Source organism: Aspergillus flavus, chromosome 3, assembly GCF_009017415.1.
Source record: "Aspergillus flavus chromosome 3, complete sequence".
Taxonomy (NCBI): Eukaryota; Fungi; Ascomycota; class Eurotiomycetes; order Eurotiales; family Aspergillaceae; genus Aspergillus; species Aspergillus flavus.
In genome coordinates this window covers 4,022,856-4,036,261 of record NC_092407.1, presented here as the reverse complement: position 1 = coordinate 4,036,261, position 13,406 = coordinate 4,022,856, and the positions used below count along the sequence as shown (strand labels likewise).

General features: G+C 49.6%; 5 protein-coding genes across 5 annotated transcripts; 3 read left to right on the top strand and 2 right to left on the bottom strand.

The window, feature by feature from the left end:
- Positions 1-2,094: 2,094 nt before the first annotated feature.
- On the top strand, positions 2,095-3,739 carry F9C07_7418 (putative FAD dependent oxidoreductase; the record flags this gene model as incomplete). Its single annotated transcript, XM_041291295.1, has 3 exons — positions 2,095-2,275; positions 2,331-2,737; positions 2,804-3,739. The coding sequence occupies 3 exons, from the start codon at positions 2,095-2,097 to the stop codon at positions 3,737-3,739; spliced, it is 1,524 nt and encodes a 507-aa protein (XP_041145128.1).
- An 803-nt stretch (positions 3,740-4,542) lies between these two features.
- On the bottom strand, positions 4,543-5,163 carry F9C07_7417 (uncharacterized protein; the record flags this gene model as incomplete). Its single annotated transcript, XM_041291303.1, has 4 exons — positions 4,543-4,637; positions 4,707-4,864; positions 4,961-5,050; positions 5,117-5,163. The coding sequence occupies 4 exons, from the start codon at positions 5,161-5,163 to the stop codon at positions 4,543-4,545; spliced, it is 390 nt and encodes a 129-aa protein (XP_041145127.1).
- Positions 5,164-7,344: 2,181 nt separating this feature from the next.
- Positions 7,345-10,122, top strand: F9C07_7416 (Bromodomain-containing protein; the record flags this gene model as incomplete). The annotated part of the gene is made up of 1 exon (XM_041285502.1): positions 7,345-10,122. The coding sequence occupies one exon, from the start codon at positions 7,345-7,347 to the stop codon at positions 10,120-10,122; it is 2,778 nt and encodes a 925-aa protein (XP_041145126.1).
- A 267-nt stretch (positions 10,123-10,389) lies between these two features.
- F9C07_7415 (putative diphthamide biosynthesis protein) lies at positions 10,390-11,762 on the bottom strand (the record flags this gene model as incomplete). Its single annotated transcript, XM_041291299.1, has 2 exons — positions 10,390-11,549; positions 11,612-11,762. The coding sequence occupies 2 exons, from the start codon at positions 11,760-11,762 to the stop codon at positions 10,390-10,392; spliced, it is 1,311 nt and encodes a 436-aa protein (XP_041145125.1).
- Positions 11,763-12,098: 336 nt separating this feature from the next.
- Positions 12,099-13,248, top strand: F9C07_2064982 (isopropylmalate/homocitrate/citramalate synthase; the record flags this gene model as incomplete). The annotated part of the gene is made up of 2 exons (XM_041291294.1): positions 12,099-12,353; positions 12,451-13,248. 2 exons carry the CDS (start codon positions 12,099-12,101, stop codon positions 13,246-13,248), a joined length of 1,053 nt encoding a protein of 350 aa, XP_041145124.1.
- Between the last annotated feature and the right edge of the window lie 158 nt (positions 13,249-13,406).

The following is a 13,406-nucleotide window of genomic DNA, read 5'->3' as shown; positions in this document are numbered from 1 at the left end:
CAGTCCATAACAAGGTGAAGTAAAGAGATTTACCATGCTTGACTGCGGTTTTCAATTCCACCAAGATACGCGTCGCTAATCTCAAAGTACCACCATACTTGCAATACCGTCAGATATAAGGAAAGAGGCAAATGATTGTTCATCGAATTGAATAATTATGCTAGGCATGGTATGGGCAGATGGTCCGGCTTCCTCAAAGATGTCTATAAAGCGTTGATGATGCTCAGAAGACAAATCATAGTAAATAATTCCTGCGGGTAGGCACCTGAAAGTCTACCTTTCCTGTTGTTACCAGCTTGAGAAGCTCTACTACTACTAATAAAAGAAAAGTAATGAAAAGCTAATATGAACAGATATAAGTCTGGGCCGTGAAGGAATGTCTTGACAGAAGTAGGAGTAAACCCAGATGGAGATGGGGAAGGGATAATCTTTACCAGTTTCAGGGACGTCGCGCAGGTAAATAGTCATTGATTCGGGCATGGATGATTGACTGTTTAACTAATCGCTTTGCCCAGTATCAGGCCCATACAGTATGGAGAGAGAAAGCAACAAAAGCCCAGGATAGCTATGTTGCTGCCAATAACTTCTTCAATCGAAAGTAAGCCCTAAGTTACGCATGGGAAATCTGGCATGTTCATTCAATGCCAAAAAGTTCGACCATAGCTCTTGCAGCCAAACTACAGCTCCCAGGGCTGTAACCAATTCAGCGTGTCTTGACCCCTTTGGCTTACCCTGAATGGCAGTCATAACTGTAAACGAGGGTTAGCGGGCGTGGCATCCATTCCAGGAATCAGCGCCGAATAACCGCGAGTATCGATATCATTGACGAGAAATCGCGTCAACAAGAGTAGATAGCTCAGAGTGGACATATGGACCACGATTTTGATACTGTCAAAACAACCAAGAGCGTCCCTCCACGTAACCCATCCCTGGATGAGGCAATCAATGTCCTTCAGAATAACAGGGTTGCACGGGAATTCCCTGACTCGGTCTCTTTAAGCTTATGCAGTACAGTAGACTAGAGAACTGTATGAGACTCGTACCGATGATACTAGAACAAAGTTCCATAGAGGACAAGGCATATGAGACGAGTAAACCGGCAACATATACAGCCCGAGTTATTTCACCTTACGTGGTTATTTGCAACTTTGAGGTTTGTACTATATAACATAGATATGTAGATATCTAGGTCTTAAGGGATTTTAACTGGAGGGCCTGGAACACCAAGTAGAATTATTTTTACTCTTTCCACTCTGTGAGAAGTGCTAGGACTTCCTTCATACACGATATTCGCACTCAGGGATAAGACATATTGTTTAGCAATCAGCCAGTAGAAACCCGGTCAGTGAAGTCTCTGACAAATAAATGATGCTACAGGCTAAACCCTTAGCCATACGTTATTATGCTGGGGTGATGGATTGAAAACCGATTCTAATTGGTGCATCAATATGGTAAATCTCCAGGCTAGAAAAGTGGCTTGTCTCCGGTCCCTGAATACGAAGCTATACGACATTGCAGATCCCCCAAAATTCGGCCGCACCTCTTTTACAGGACCTGGGATAACTGACTTTTCAAGCTAAGAGTGACATTCCGGTTCTGATGCATGAACTAAATTGAGCTCGTGACTGAACCTGACACACATTGCATGTTTCATAGCCGAGGCATCGGAGTTTCTGGAGCAGTCTGTTGCTTGATTGTTGTAGAAGTTGGATGGACGCTTATGTATGATGATACGTACAGGGCCTAATTGCTATCCACATTCATAATTGTACCGTTCAGTGCGGGGAAGGAAGTAGAGCTAAATTCCAATCCTGGGTCGGTACTTGAAATGATCGGCAGGAGAGGTCCGCTCCATGTTTAGTCTTCGTAGAATCCACATGCAGCAATTATTCCGGATTCAAACTCGCTGCAAAGTTGATCTACCGTCGTCTAAATCGTTTTGGATAATGACCCGCCATCACAGGAAAACGGCCGACAGCCAGAGCGCTCGTTTCCATGTGAATCTGCTTTCGAGAGGGGCGAACGATAAATACTTGGTCGTTTCCTGCGGCTTTGCTGGCACCAATCTCGATTCCAAACCGAGCAAGTGCGAAGATGGTACTCAAATATGTACTCATTGCTTTGGCTGCTCTCCCAGGATGCCTGGCTGATGATATCGCGCAACTTAAATCGCGCCAGGATGCTCCTGCTTCGACAGCCTGCAGCAAACTAAAGGACAAATACCCTGATATCACCTACTCTAAACTCGACTTGAGGTATATCAATGCCAATACAGGTGAGGGGTCGCGTTGCTACTTCTAGCAGAAAACACTAAACTTACCTTTTCCCAGAATACTATACATCCAGTGCATGGCTGGGGCCAGCCTGTGTCTTCGAGCCCTCAAATAGCACCCAGATGGGTGATGCTGTGAAGATACTCAAGGAAGCTAATTCCCCCTTCGCAATCAGGGGTGGTGGACATATGCCAATCGCTAACGCAGCGAACATCAATTCGTCCGGCGTTTTGCTTTCCAGCTTCGGTCTGACCCAGCTCAGTCTTTCTGATGACCAGTCTACGGTCAATGTCGGCCCAGGAAACCGATGGTCCAATATCTATGACTATCTTGAACCGAATGGGCTGACAGTCGTTGGGGGCCGACTCGGTCACGTCGGCGTTCCTGGATACATCCTCGGTGGTGGTGTCTCCTATTTCAGCAATGAGTTTGGTTGGGCTTCCGCAAATGTTGCCAGCGTCACGGTACGTTTCGCGGCCTATGGTATCCTTCAATGTTCTCCCGCACTTTCGCTGATCCATAAAATTTAGGTTGTCCTGGCAGATGGAGCAGTTGTCCAAGTAACCCCAGAGAATGAGTACTCGGATTTATTCTGGGCATTAAGGGGAGGTTCCAATTCATTTGCCCTTGTGACAAATTTCGAACTGAAAACAATCAAAGCTCCAAAGGTAATGATTGGTATGGTATCGTATGGATCCGACGTCGCCGAGAAGTTTATCGACGCTATACATTCCTTTACTGTGGATGGTTCGAAAGACCCTAAGGCGGCTACCATTCCCATGGCGGAATATATCCCGGCCTTAGGCGCAGCTAGCTATAGCGCCATTCTCTTCTATAATGGCGAAAATGAGAGCCCTGCCGCGTTAGAGAGCTTCCTAGGTTCTGATTTGAAAGCCACCACCAGTACCTTTTCCAGTCGCTCTATGAGTGACTGGTCTAAGGAGCTTGATCCAGCCCTATCGCTCCTCAAGGGCAGTAAGCAGCGCTTCTATGTGTTGAATATTCACGCCTCCAACAAGCAGGCAATCTCTATTGTTCACGACACTTTCATGGAAGTGGCACGAGAGGACTTGCCAGTGGGGGTACTGGTCGCAGCTTTAGCATTCCCAGCAGTTACCGAGAAGTTTATCACTGCGTCTACTGTCAACGGCGGAGACCCTCAGAGCTTGGATGTCAATGGCGCGCCATACATCTGGGTGGAAGAGAGCATCACTTCTGCAGCGATCGTCAGCGACAACGATGTCGACGCATTCTATGAAAAGGTTAATGGTCAAATTGTCAAGAACCTTCAGGCCGCGGGGATCGAAATGGCCAAATTTATCTACCTGAACGATGCAAATCCCTCTCAGGATGTATTCAGCACATTTCCCCCTGAGAACCTTGAGAGACTCAGGAGCATCCGGTCTAAATATGACCCGGACAGAGTATTTACCGATCTGATGCCAGGAGGATTCAAGGTCGCGTGATATTGAACGTTGGACAGTTAAAAAAAAAAAAAAAAAAAAAAAAAAAAGTAATAGTAGTGAGGGATCTGTGTAAATGGTGTGACTAGCTTAAAGGGTTCCCCGGACGGGTTGTGGTTGGCGTTTGGACGAGTCCCAAGTGAGATTGATCATCAATGAATTGTAATTGGAGTTAAATATCAATTCCACACATGTGCAACGTTAGCATGTAGTACGTACGTCGTAGAGAAGTTCCCAGAAAGAGAAAGGAATTGGAGGATTCAAGGGGTCTCATGATCGAAGCAGCTATGCCTCATCTGGACTGCAGTGTGACCATCCCATTGTGGGCCACCAAAACATGTGCCCGCGACATGCAGGAATTTAAATGAAACATAACCACCTCCCATAAATTCTCTTCTTCCTCCTTCCTCCATCGGGCGGAAATGTGAAAGATCAACACATCCAACACATTGACTATTCAACGGATAAAAGCGATATATTAATCCAGAACGACAAGAAAGAATCCAGTCTCTTGACCCACGCGTTTGAGACATGGCACATGCATACACGGACTCGACCATGTGCATCAACGTGTGCGAGAGACGCCAAAAATGCATAAGAACACCAGGTATATCAAAAGAAGGCCTGTCCCCATTCAACGCACTATCGATACAGCGCCTGAAGATGAAGAGGGGAAAACAAATTAAATAAATCAAATTCTCCAGACATGCCCGCCTTGGAAAAACAATAGAAGAGAAATCAAATCCATAATCCCGTTCCTGAGCCAAACGTGTCCATTGCAGCCGACTCTGGCCGGTTGTATCAAGTCATGAATTACGTGTCTGGCCATGCTGCCGCTGTTCATCCCCGCTGGAGTAGTGGCCTGCTGTGTCCGTTGGAGATGTTGCCGATGATGCGGATTCTATAGGTATCAGGAAGATTTAGCGATATTAATTCCGCTAACAGACCTGCTCATGGGATAACGACTTACCTGTCGACTGGTATCCGCCGTCGCTCTGCGCTCCATTGCTCCTGGGGCCGCTTCCATCCATGATCACGGACTTTCGTGCTTTCAAGCGTTCTTCGGTCGCACGGATTTTCGCCTGAAGTTCTTCCAGTTCTCGGTTTTGGATGATCATTTGAAATTTCCTGATGATAACGTTCCGCGATTAGCTTCCCAAGTTGTCTTTATCTCGGCGTAGTTCGGGGGTGAAAGGAGGGGTTCGCAACGGTTACAAGACATACCTCTCATCCACAGTCTGCTCAAGGTGGTGGACATCCGAGTCCAGCGCAAAGAGACTATCTAGCGTGCTTGAGAAAGCTTGTGCCATGGTCCTGCCGTGTATCAGTCAACCTCAACGTTCAGGTATCTCTCATGGAGAGCAAATGGGGGGTACGAACGACTGAGGACGACCATTTGGTTTCCAGCCCTGATCGGCGTCTGACATTTTATCTTTTTACTCGAGTGTGTGGAGGCGAAGAGGTACGATATGGCAGAGCAGCCGCTCAAGGAAGAAGGAAGGCAAGGAGTTGCTCGTTCGCTGTGTTGGGGGGTAGAAAAAGGAGTGTTCCCAAGCGCGCGCGTGCGTCAATGAAAACTGGTGGGTATAAGGCAAGGTTGATGTGGAACTTGAGGTACAATCCCAAAAGAATCAGAAGAGTCAAATCGCGGATGATTAAGGTATTAGGGTCAAAGGTATATATGATGGTGAGAAGATCAGAACCAGCTGAGAGCAATGTATGGGAAAATGTAGGGGGTTTTGATCGATCGCAGGACTGAGGAGGCCGAAGATCGAAACTTGTCGCACTAATGAATGGGTAAGGGCCAAAAGGGACCACTTTTAGTGGGTAGTTATCAAAGCCCGGACGGGGATGATAGGGGCAATGCACGCTCGGAGGAAGATCAGTCGGCCCAAAGAGAAGTGTAAGTAGTATTCGTTTGGGGAGGGGGAAGGGATCTAAGAATCTATCCACGGGCACCACGATGACGAGTCAGCCGTGCATACGAGAAGCCTCCCTGTCGTTTTGTCACCGTAAGAGAAGTGATATTCGAGAACAGAAGACACGCAAAACTCGAAGAAAAAAAGGGTTGTGAGAGTTATACTAGCGACGCAACTAATAAAAATGAACAGGTTTAGGTAAGGCCAATTAGTCGGGTCAATACTCAATAGTCACAGGGCTCTCCACCAGACTCCATCGTAATTGAAAAGTCATGAAAATCTAAATAAAATCCAGTAATAACACCAGCATTTAAGATCCAATCAATCCTACCCTCAATCACAATCAAAGGGTTGCCCGACTAGCGGAACGTTTGCAATTAAAGTCTTACACCGAGCAAGGAGCCAAAGGTGCTAAAAAGTCAATGACGCAGATACTTCGTGAACTCTAACACATCATTCAAATGCCAAGGCACGTTATAGTCCTCATGTCAATATGTAGTAGCGTTGTGGTTGTGCAGAGTGTATGGAAAGTACAAGTATGTAAGAATGTAAGGACTCCGAATGGACGATGACGCTGCTAATCGGGGGAAGACCTCCTGAATCCATGGAGGCTGAAGAATCATGAGTGTCCGCCCACCAGTAAGAAAAAGCCAGAAAGGGGCTAATGTTGATTATTTTTTATATTTGGCCTTGCCCCTGACAGCGTGGGGTTCGTGGTCGGTAGTAATGTATTGTATTGACGTACTGTTTTGTAAGTAGACTCACGACTACTCTTTCTACTCAGAGCTACATCATTATCTTTCATAGCTTGGCAGTTAACGGTCCATGGGCAATTTCCGATATTATTTTGAGTCTAGAATTCTCCGGGAGGGATTTAATTTGAAGAGTCTTATCTTACATCTCATATTGACTTTGGAATGTATCTACTATTGTAGTAGTGTATGCTTCAGCTCCATGGGTATCGTTACTATGTATTACCACTGTAGTCAAGGCCTCCCAGCAACCGGAAAATGGCTGTCGTCATTGTGCATGGCTAGCAGGTAATACGGATCCATACAACTGGGCACTGATGCCCCATACGGTACCATAACATCACCTTGGCGGGCGATCCCCTTCCCTCACGTGACCCTCTGACGGGCAGGGAAAAGTTGGTCTCTTCGATTTCTCTTCCCGTCGGGGCAGGCAGACGACCAAGTGAACGATTGAGCTCGTCCGAACAAACACTCACTAACCCTTCCCATCTCGATTCTCCAGTCCCCCTTCATATCGTCTACTTGTCATCTTCCCTCCCCCATCCGGATCTTCATCCTTTCCATCCGACCCGCGCCCTTAATCTTATTGTCTCAAATTTCTACGATTTTTCTGAGAATTTTTGAAGCTCTCGAAATCCTGTGGACGTGACACGGCCGCGTTTTGCTCCCTGGATTTAATTTTCTGTTCCCTGTTCCCGTTTTCGGCCTTTGTCCATTTTTCTGCGCAGATGGTCTGACTGGCTCCACGTAATCCTCCGATCACCTGCTTTTGCCCCGTTCCTCAGGCCTGGATCTGGACCACTGCTGTGTTGTTCTTGGTCCATTGGTTGCCCGAACTCGAGCTCTCTGACGGGCCAACCATCGTACAACCTTTCTCACCGTGGCCCCCATCCCAAGATCCTCTCCCCCCAGTGGCCGATCAAACGGGCAATGGGGGATGCCTCCTCTGTCGGCCTACACTCCGTTTGAGTCGCTCCTTTTCTTTCAGTCCCTCGCCGCCCTAGATAGCCGCCCCACCAGTTTCGTTTCCATCTCCGATGTACTGCGCAACAACCCGTTTATCCGTCAGAATGGTACCTTCGATGCGGGGCGGCTTGCCCCGGAGGCTCTCGAGGAATTGTATACGACCTTGATGCGGGATGGTGAAACTTCCGCTGACATCATCTCCTCCCTCGAACCCAACGGCCATCATGTGGAAAGCAATGGTACTAATCCCAAGAAACGGAAGATTACAAGTCCGCGGCCGGATGGGTTGGTCGATAAGGGAATGAGCCATGCTGCGATCATACCGGACCTGGTTTCTCACCTGTATGCCCGATACAAAGAACTTGTTACCAGGGAAATCAGGAATGAGGAGGCGAGGTATAAAGAGATCAAAGATGAGATCGAACGACTACAGAAGGAGGAGCGCGAAACACCCAAAGAGTCTGTGCCTACGCCAGTTATCCAAAAACCTACGCCACAAGCGCCCGAACCGAAACTCGAGCCTGAACCAGAGCCGATGGATGTGGACGCCAAGGAGGAGAGGCCCGCTCAAATACAACCCAAGGATGCGAATAAGCCTTCTATAGAACTAGTGCCCGGAATTGATACCAAGCAATACCGAGTAGAACTTCAAAGCAAAGAGGAGGACATCGCGAAACAACCCCCGGTGTCAACGCCGCATCCAGCACCAGTGGAGGAGCAACGTGTTCCTGTCCAACCAGTTGTACCACCGCAGGGGAGACCGGTGTCCACGCAAGTCCAGTCGCAATTACCGCCGCCGCGACCATCGCAGCAACAGCCCGCATGTCGCCAGCTCATGCCCCAAACAACTCCCAAACCACCTCAACCACAGGCCCTCAATGGAAAGCCAGCCGCAACACCCAAACAACCTCCCCTGGCACCCCGGGATACTCCTGTCAACCAAACACCAACAAATATTCTTGCAGTACAGAAACCTATGCCCCCGTCCGCTACCCCAGTTCCGGGCATTGGCTCTGTACCCGCTCCGCCAGCAACTTCCTCGCAAGCCCCACAAAATACAAATGCCCCAGCTGTTTCTCCCGCCCATCAGAAACCAATCTCCACCGCCAAACCAGCTGGCAAAGAAGGTCCGCCAAAGACTCCAGCCACTACGGCTCCTCGGCCTCCACCTCAACCGAGTTTCCAGCAGTGGTCGTTGAACCCACCCCCTCAGACCCCACGACCCGCTTCTTCACAGCCGATTCCAGAGCCTTCTGGTCAGACCACTACAGGGAGACCCTTCCCCTCGCATCCGCCTCAACCATTACCGGAACCAGAAACAAAAGCGGCGTACCAGACGCCTCAACCAACAACCGTACCATCCACTCCGCAGCCTATTTCTACCGTGGCGCAATCGCCAGCGCCTAGCGGTTATGGCACTGGCTATGAGACGCCAGCTGGTGCTGCACAAGCTTTGTTGTACTCGGAGACCAGGAGTGCGCGTCCCCGTCTAACAATCGCCACTCCCGGCAATCTTACCCCTTGGAAGAAGACTCCTCGACTGAGTATACCAGTGTCTCCTCGTTCGCCAGAACGGCCGCGACGGGAGGATGTAAGTCCCATTAGCGAGAAGGCCCCTTCATTAATGGGGTCTCGCGAAGCGACGCCCGAAGAACCTGTGCCTCCACCTCGGAAGCGTGGACGAAATGAAGGAAAGGGCTCTGGGCGAGGCAGGGAATCGGAACTGGCAGGGGCTGAGGTGGATGGCAAGGGAGGGCTGAAGCCGAAGGTAGAGAAGCAGACCGGCAAGGGCCGCGATAGAAGTGCAACTTCGTCTAGAAGTCGGGGGCGTTCTGTTTTGTCCCGCGATGAGGAGTCCGAATCTGTATACCCGGGAAAGATTAAGCATGAGATGCCCAGCACGCCAGCTGGAATCTCGGAGGCTGCTGAGCCCGAACCCCGTCCTTCTAGTGGCCGCAAAGGTACCGCTGCTTCAGAGGACCGCCCGGGTCGAGGCAGACCGAAACGTAAGCGCGGTGCCAGTGAAGCGTTGGAAGCAGAAGCTCTGCCTCCGGAGATCAACCACATCAGCCGCATTGACCCGAATCAATCGACATCTTATGTTCTCTGCGCTCGTAACTTCCCTAGAACGGGTGCTCCGATCATGAATGATGTGACTACTCATAAACACGCATCAATCTTCACCAAGCCGTTGACCGAACGCGATGCCCCGGGGTATCGAGATCTCATCTACCGACCACAGGATCTGAAGTCCATCAAATCATCCATTCATCAAGGCAGCAAAGCCGTGGCTGCTGCTACAGAAGCCGCAAACACGCCCGCCGCAGATGGTGAATCCCCGGCCCCGAATGGCGGAACACCATCGAAGAATGCAGTTCTCATGCTGCAGAAGACCGAGGACGTTATTCCTCCCAAAGGAATAGTCAACTCGGCACAGCTGGAGAAAGAATTGATCCGTATGTTCACCAATGCTGTCATGTTCAATCCCCTCCCTCAGCGCGGATTCGGACCCGCCTTTCCGATGACTAGCGACAGCGGGTCGAGAGAGAGCACCCAGGTTCCGGAGTTAGACGAAGGAGGTATCATCAACGACACGATAGAAATGTTTGAAGATGTTGAACAGGCAGTCACGCGATGGCGCGCGGCCGAACGAACTGCCGATGAACTGGCGAGCAAGAGCATTCTGTCGCTTCGCCGGGGAAGCGCAAGTGATCTTAACACGGATAGTGCCGACGAAGTTAAGGGATGATGAAATGTCGCTGTAACGATTCAGGATATTGTATGTAATACTAGTAACTATTCAGGAAGAAACCTCCTTTCTGCCCTTATTTATCTGGGCCTCCGGGAGGCCATGTGGTGATGTAAGATATTCTAAACCATTGAACAAGCTTCTATATATGGCGACTTTTATGCGTTATTCATATGGACATGTCATGCAAAATCATAATGCCGAGCGTGGTATCTTATAATGACCACAATTTGTTTAACTTATTTTCTTTTTCTTTTGGTCTTACCTTCAGGCAGTGCCAGGTATCGCCTGGCTAGGTTTCGTCCTTCCAAGGCCTTCCTTAGCATAGAAATCCATCGGATAGACACCCTTATTGGCAGTATCCCAGCTCTCTCTTACTCCCAAAGCAATTAGCGCCTCATACGGCGTCAACAGTGGCCGCGGGAATGCATAACCCCAGTCGATACTCAATCTCGGACAAGCAATCTGCACCCAGCATTCAACGTCCGACATGGACGCCAACTTTCCCGGGAAGATCTCGCTGAGAAGTAAGTTGACGAATGGAATACCGCGCTCGTTAAGGTGGTTCTCGATCATAGCCATGGTATTGGGGTTACCTTGTCGGCCGAGGGATCCGAGAATGAGACCCCATTTTTTGGCGGACTTGGCGGTGTTGATTGCGTCGCGGCGGAGAGTGTGCATTTCATCGTGCACGTAGGTTTCACGGGAGAGAATGCGCGAGTAAGGGTCGTAGCGGTAAGCGGGGATAGAGGGGTTGTGGATCATGGCGGATTCGAGGTGGAAGCGGCCGTCGCCGAGGTAGAGGAGGAGATCGATCTCTTCGGAGGAGAGCTGGGGGGATGTGCAGCCTAGGATTTCGCCTTTAGATAAGGGGGTGATTTGTGGGATGATGACTTTGTAGCCTGCGCGCTCGAGGACGGGTTTTAGGCCGTGGAGTGTGGCGTTGAATTGGATGGTTCCTACGGTTGCGATGGTCTTGCCTGGTTGGAAGTTGCGCTCTAGTGTTGCGATCAGGTGCGAGGTGTCGATGCTGATATCGACGAAGATGTAGAGAGTTTTGATCTGTGTGACGTCTACTGGGATGAGACAGCTGTGCGCGTAGTGGACAAGGAGATCGCAACCCAGGGCGCGCGCGGTATAGTCGTCGATGCAGCAGGCGCCGTATGTGACGTCTCCCATGATGAGGGTTTCTGTTCCTGGGCAGAACTGGGTGATGATATCGGAGATGGTGGTTGCGAAAATTAGCAAACCCTCTGGGAACTGTAAGGCTATTCTTTTTGCGCCGGATGAGCGTATTCGGTGGATTGTCTTGGGGATTTCGAATGAGTAGTTCTTGGGCAAAAGGTCGATTGCGGCTTGGATTTCGGGGTCTTCAAGGATTTCCGGGGGGACTTGATTCAGGGTTCGAGGTGTTCTCCTGGGAGCAGCTTGTGTAAATTGTCAGCAGATGTTTCAGGGTAAGCATAATCAAGGAGGCTATATGGCCAACCTTTCTGGATACTTGTCGACTCGACATCATTTTGGCTCGACGATTGTTCCTTCTGCGCCTGGGCGTCCGCTGTGCGTCTTCCGACAAATCTTTTTTTAGGCTGTCGCAAAGTGCTATTGACTGGCGATCCGTTTGCCGTTGTTTCCTCCATTTTGTCTTCGCCCAGTTGTATATGTCACGCACTCGTGTGTATACGTGCGTGGGACAATCTGGAAGTGGGATGAAATTCGATAATTAATTGACTTTCAGAAATTAGTCTAGTCGGCCTGACTAAGGACAGTGGCGTGAATCAGGTTTAGTGAGGTCAGGTGGGGGTTCCGCCGACTCTAACCCGTGGTCGCTTCTCCGCATTTCGTCGGTTGATCTCCAAAAGCTCTCTGATCAGATGATTTTGTCTACCTTCCAGTTCCTCCTCAGTCCCTTGGTTTTTATTGTCCTCTAGACAATTTTCGCTTCCCTCTTACCCTGGCAATTTGCTACTTCCACAATGATCAAGTTCCGACCCAGACTCAGCCTCTTCACAGCTCTTCGAGCTGCTCCACCCACTCGACGCTTTGCGACAGAGGCGCGGTTAACTTCGGACCATGTTCGCATTGTTGAAGTAGGGGCACGAGATGGATTACAAAATGAGAAGAAGTCCATACCACTCGAAACCAAGCTTCAGCTAATTGAGAAGCTATCAAAAACCGGTGTGACAACAATTGAAGCTGGATCTTTTGTCCCTGCCAAATGGGTGCCTCAGGTATATATTCCCGGCTCTTCAGTCTTCTTGACTGGGTACGAAACGGCTGGCATTTTGTTCAAACCATAGCGAGCTAATGTTATCTCTCATCCCCTAGATGGCAAGCACTGCGGAAATATGTGAAAAACTTCTCACATCCCCACCGCAATCGCAAAATGCTATTGCATACAATTACTTGGTCCCTAATATCAAGGGGCTTGAGAATCTCGTCAAGATCATGGATACTGCAGGTGCCCCTGCAGAGAATACTAAGTCATCAACATCAACCGAAATCTCACTCTTTGCAGCGGCGACGGAAGCTTTTTCCAAAGCAAATACCAATTGCACCATTGCGGAGTCGTTGGAACGTATTCGCCCCATTGTAGAGTTGGCCAAAACAAAAAACATTAGGGTCCGAGGATATGTTTCCGTCGCCCTGGGCTGTCCGTATGAAGGCCCTGATGTTCCACCGTCAAAGGTGGCTGACATCACGGCCACACTGCTCGAGATGGGTGCCGACGAAGTGTCAGTAGCTGACACCACGGGTATGGGAACAGCCCCACGTACGATGGAGCTCCTACAAGCGCTCAAAGCGGCAGGAATCGCGAACAACGACCTCGCTCTGCATTTCCATGATACATATGGACAGGCCCTGGTTAATACCGTCGTGGGACTGGAGCATGGTATTCGGATTTTCGACAGTAGTGTGGGCGGACTCGGTGGCTGCCCCTACTCCAAGGGCGCCACTGGCAATATCTCGACAGAAGACCTGGTCCACACGCTCCATAGCCTTGGAATGCACACGGGAATCAATCTTGAGGAGATGGCTAAGATCGGCGGTTGGATCAGCGGTGAACTGGATCGGTTCAACGAAAGTAGAGCCGGGAAAGCCACCCTTGCAAGGATTCAAGAATGAGGACCGGTATTCCGCAGAAAGGACCCGAATATCTTCATCGACTAAGCATGTGTCTGAGAAATTGTCATCTTTTGTCGTGCTGTAAAACACACGCTGCAAATTGCGGGGTTTCAAGCTCTGCTGCTTATACAAATATCGCGTCTCCGCCATACATACAA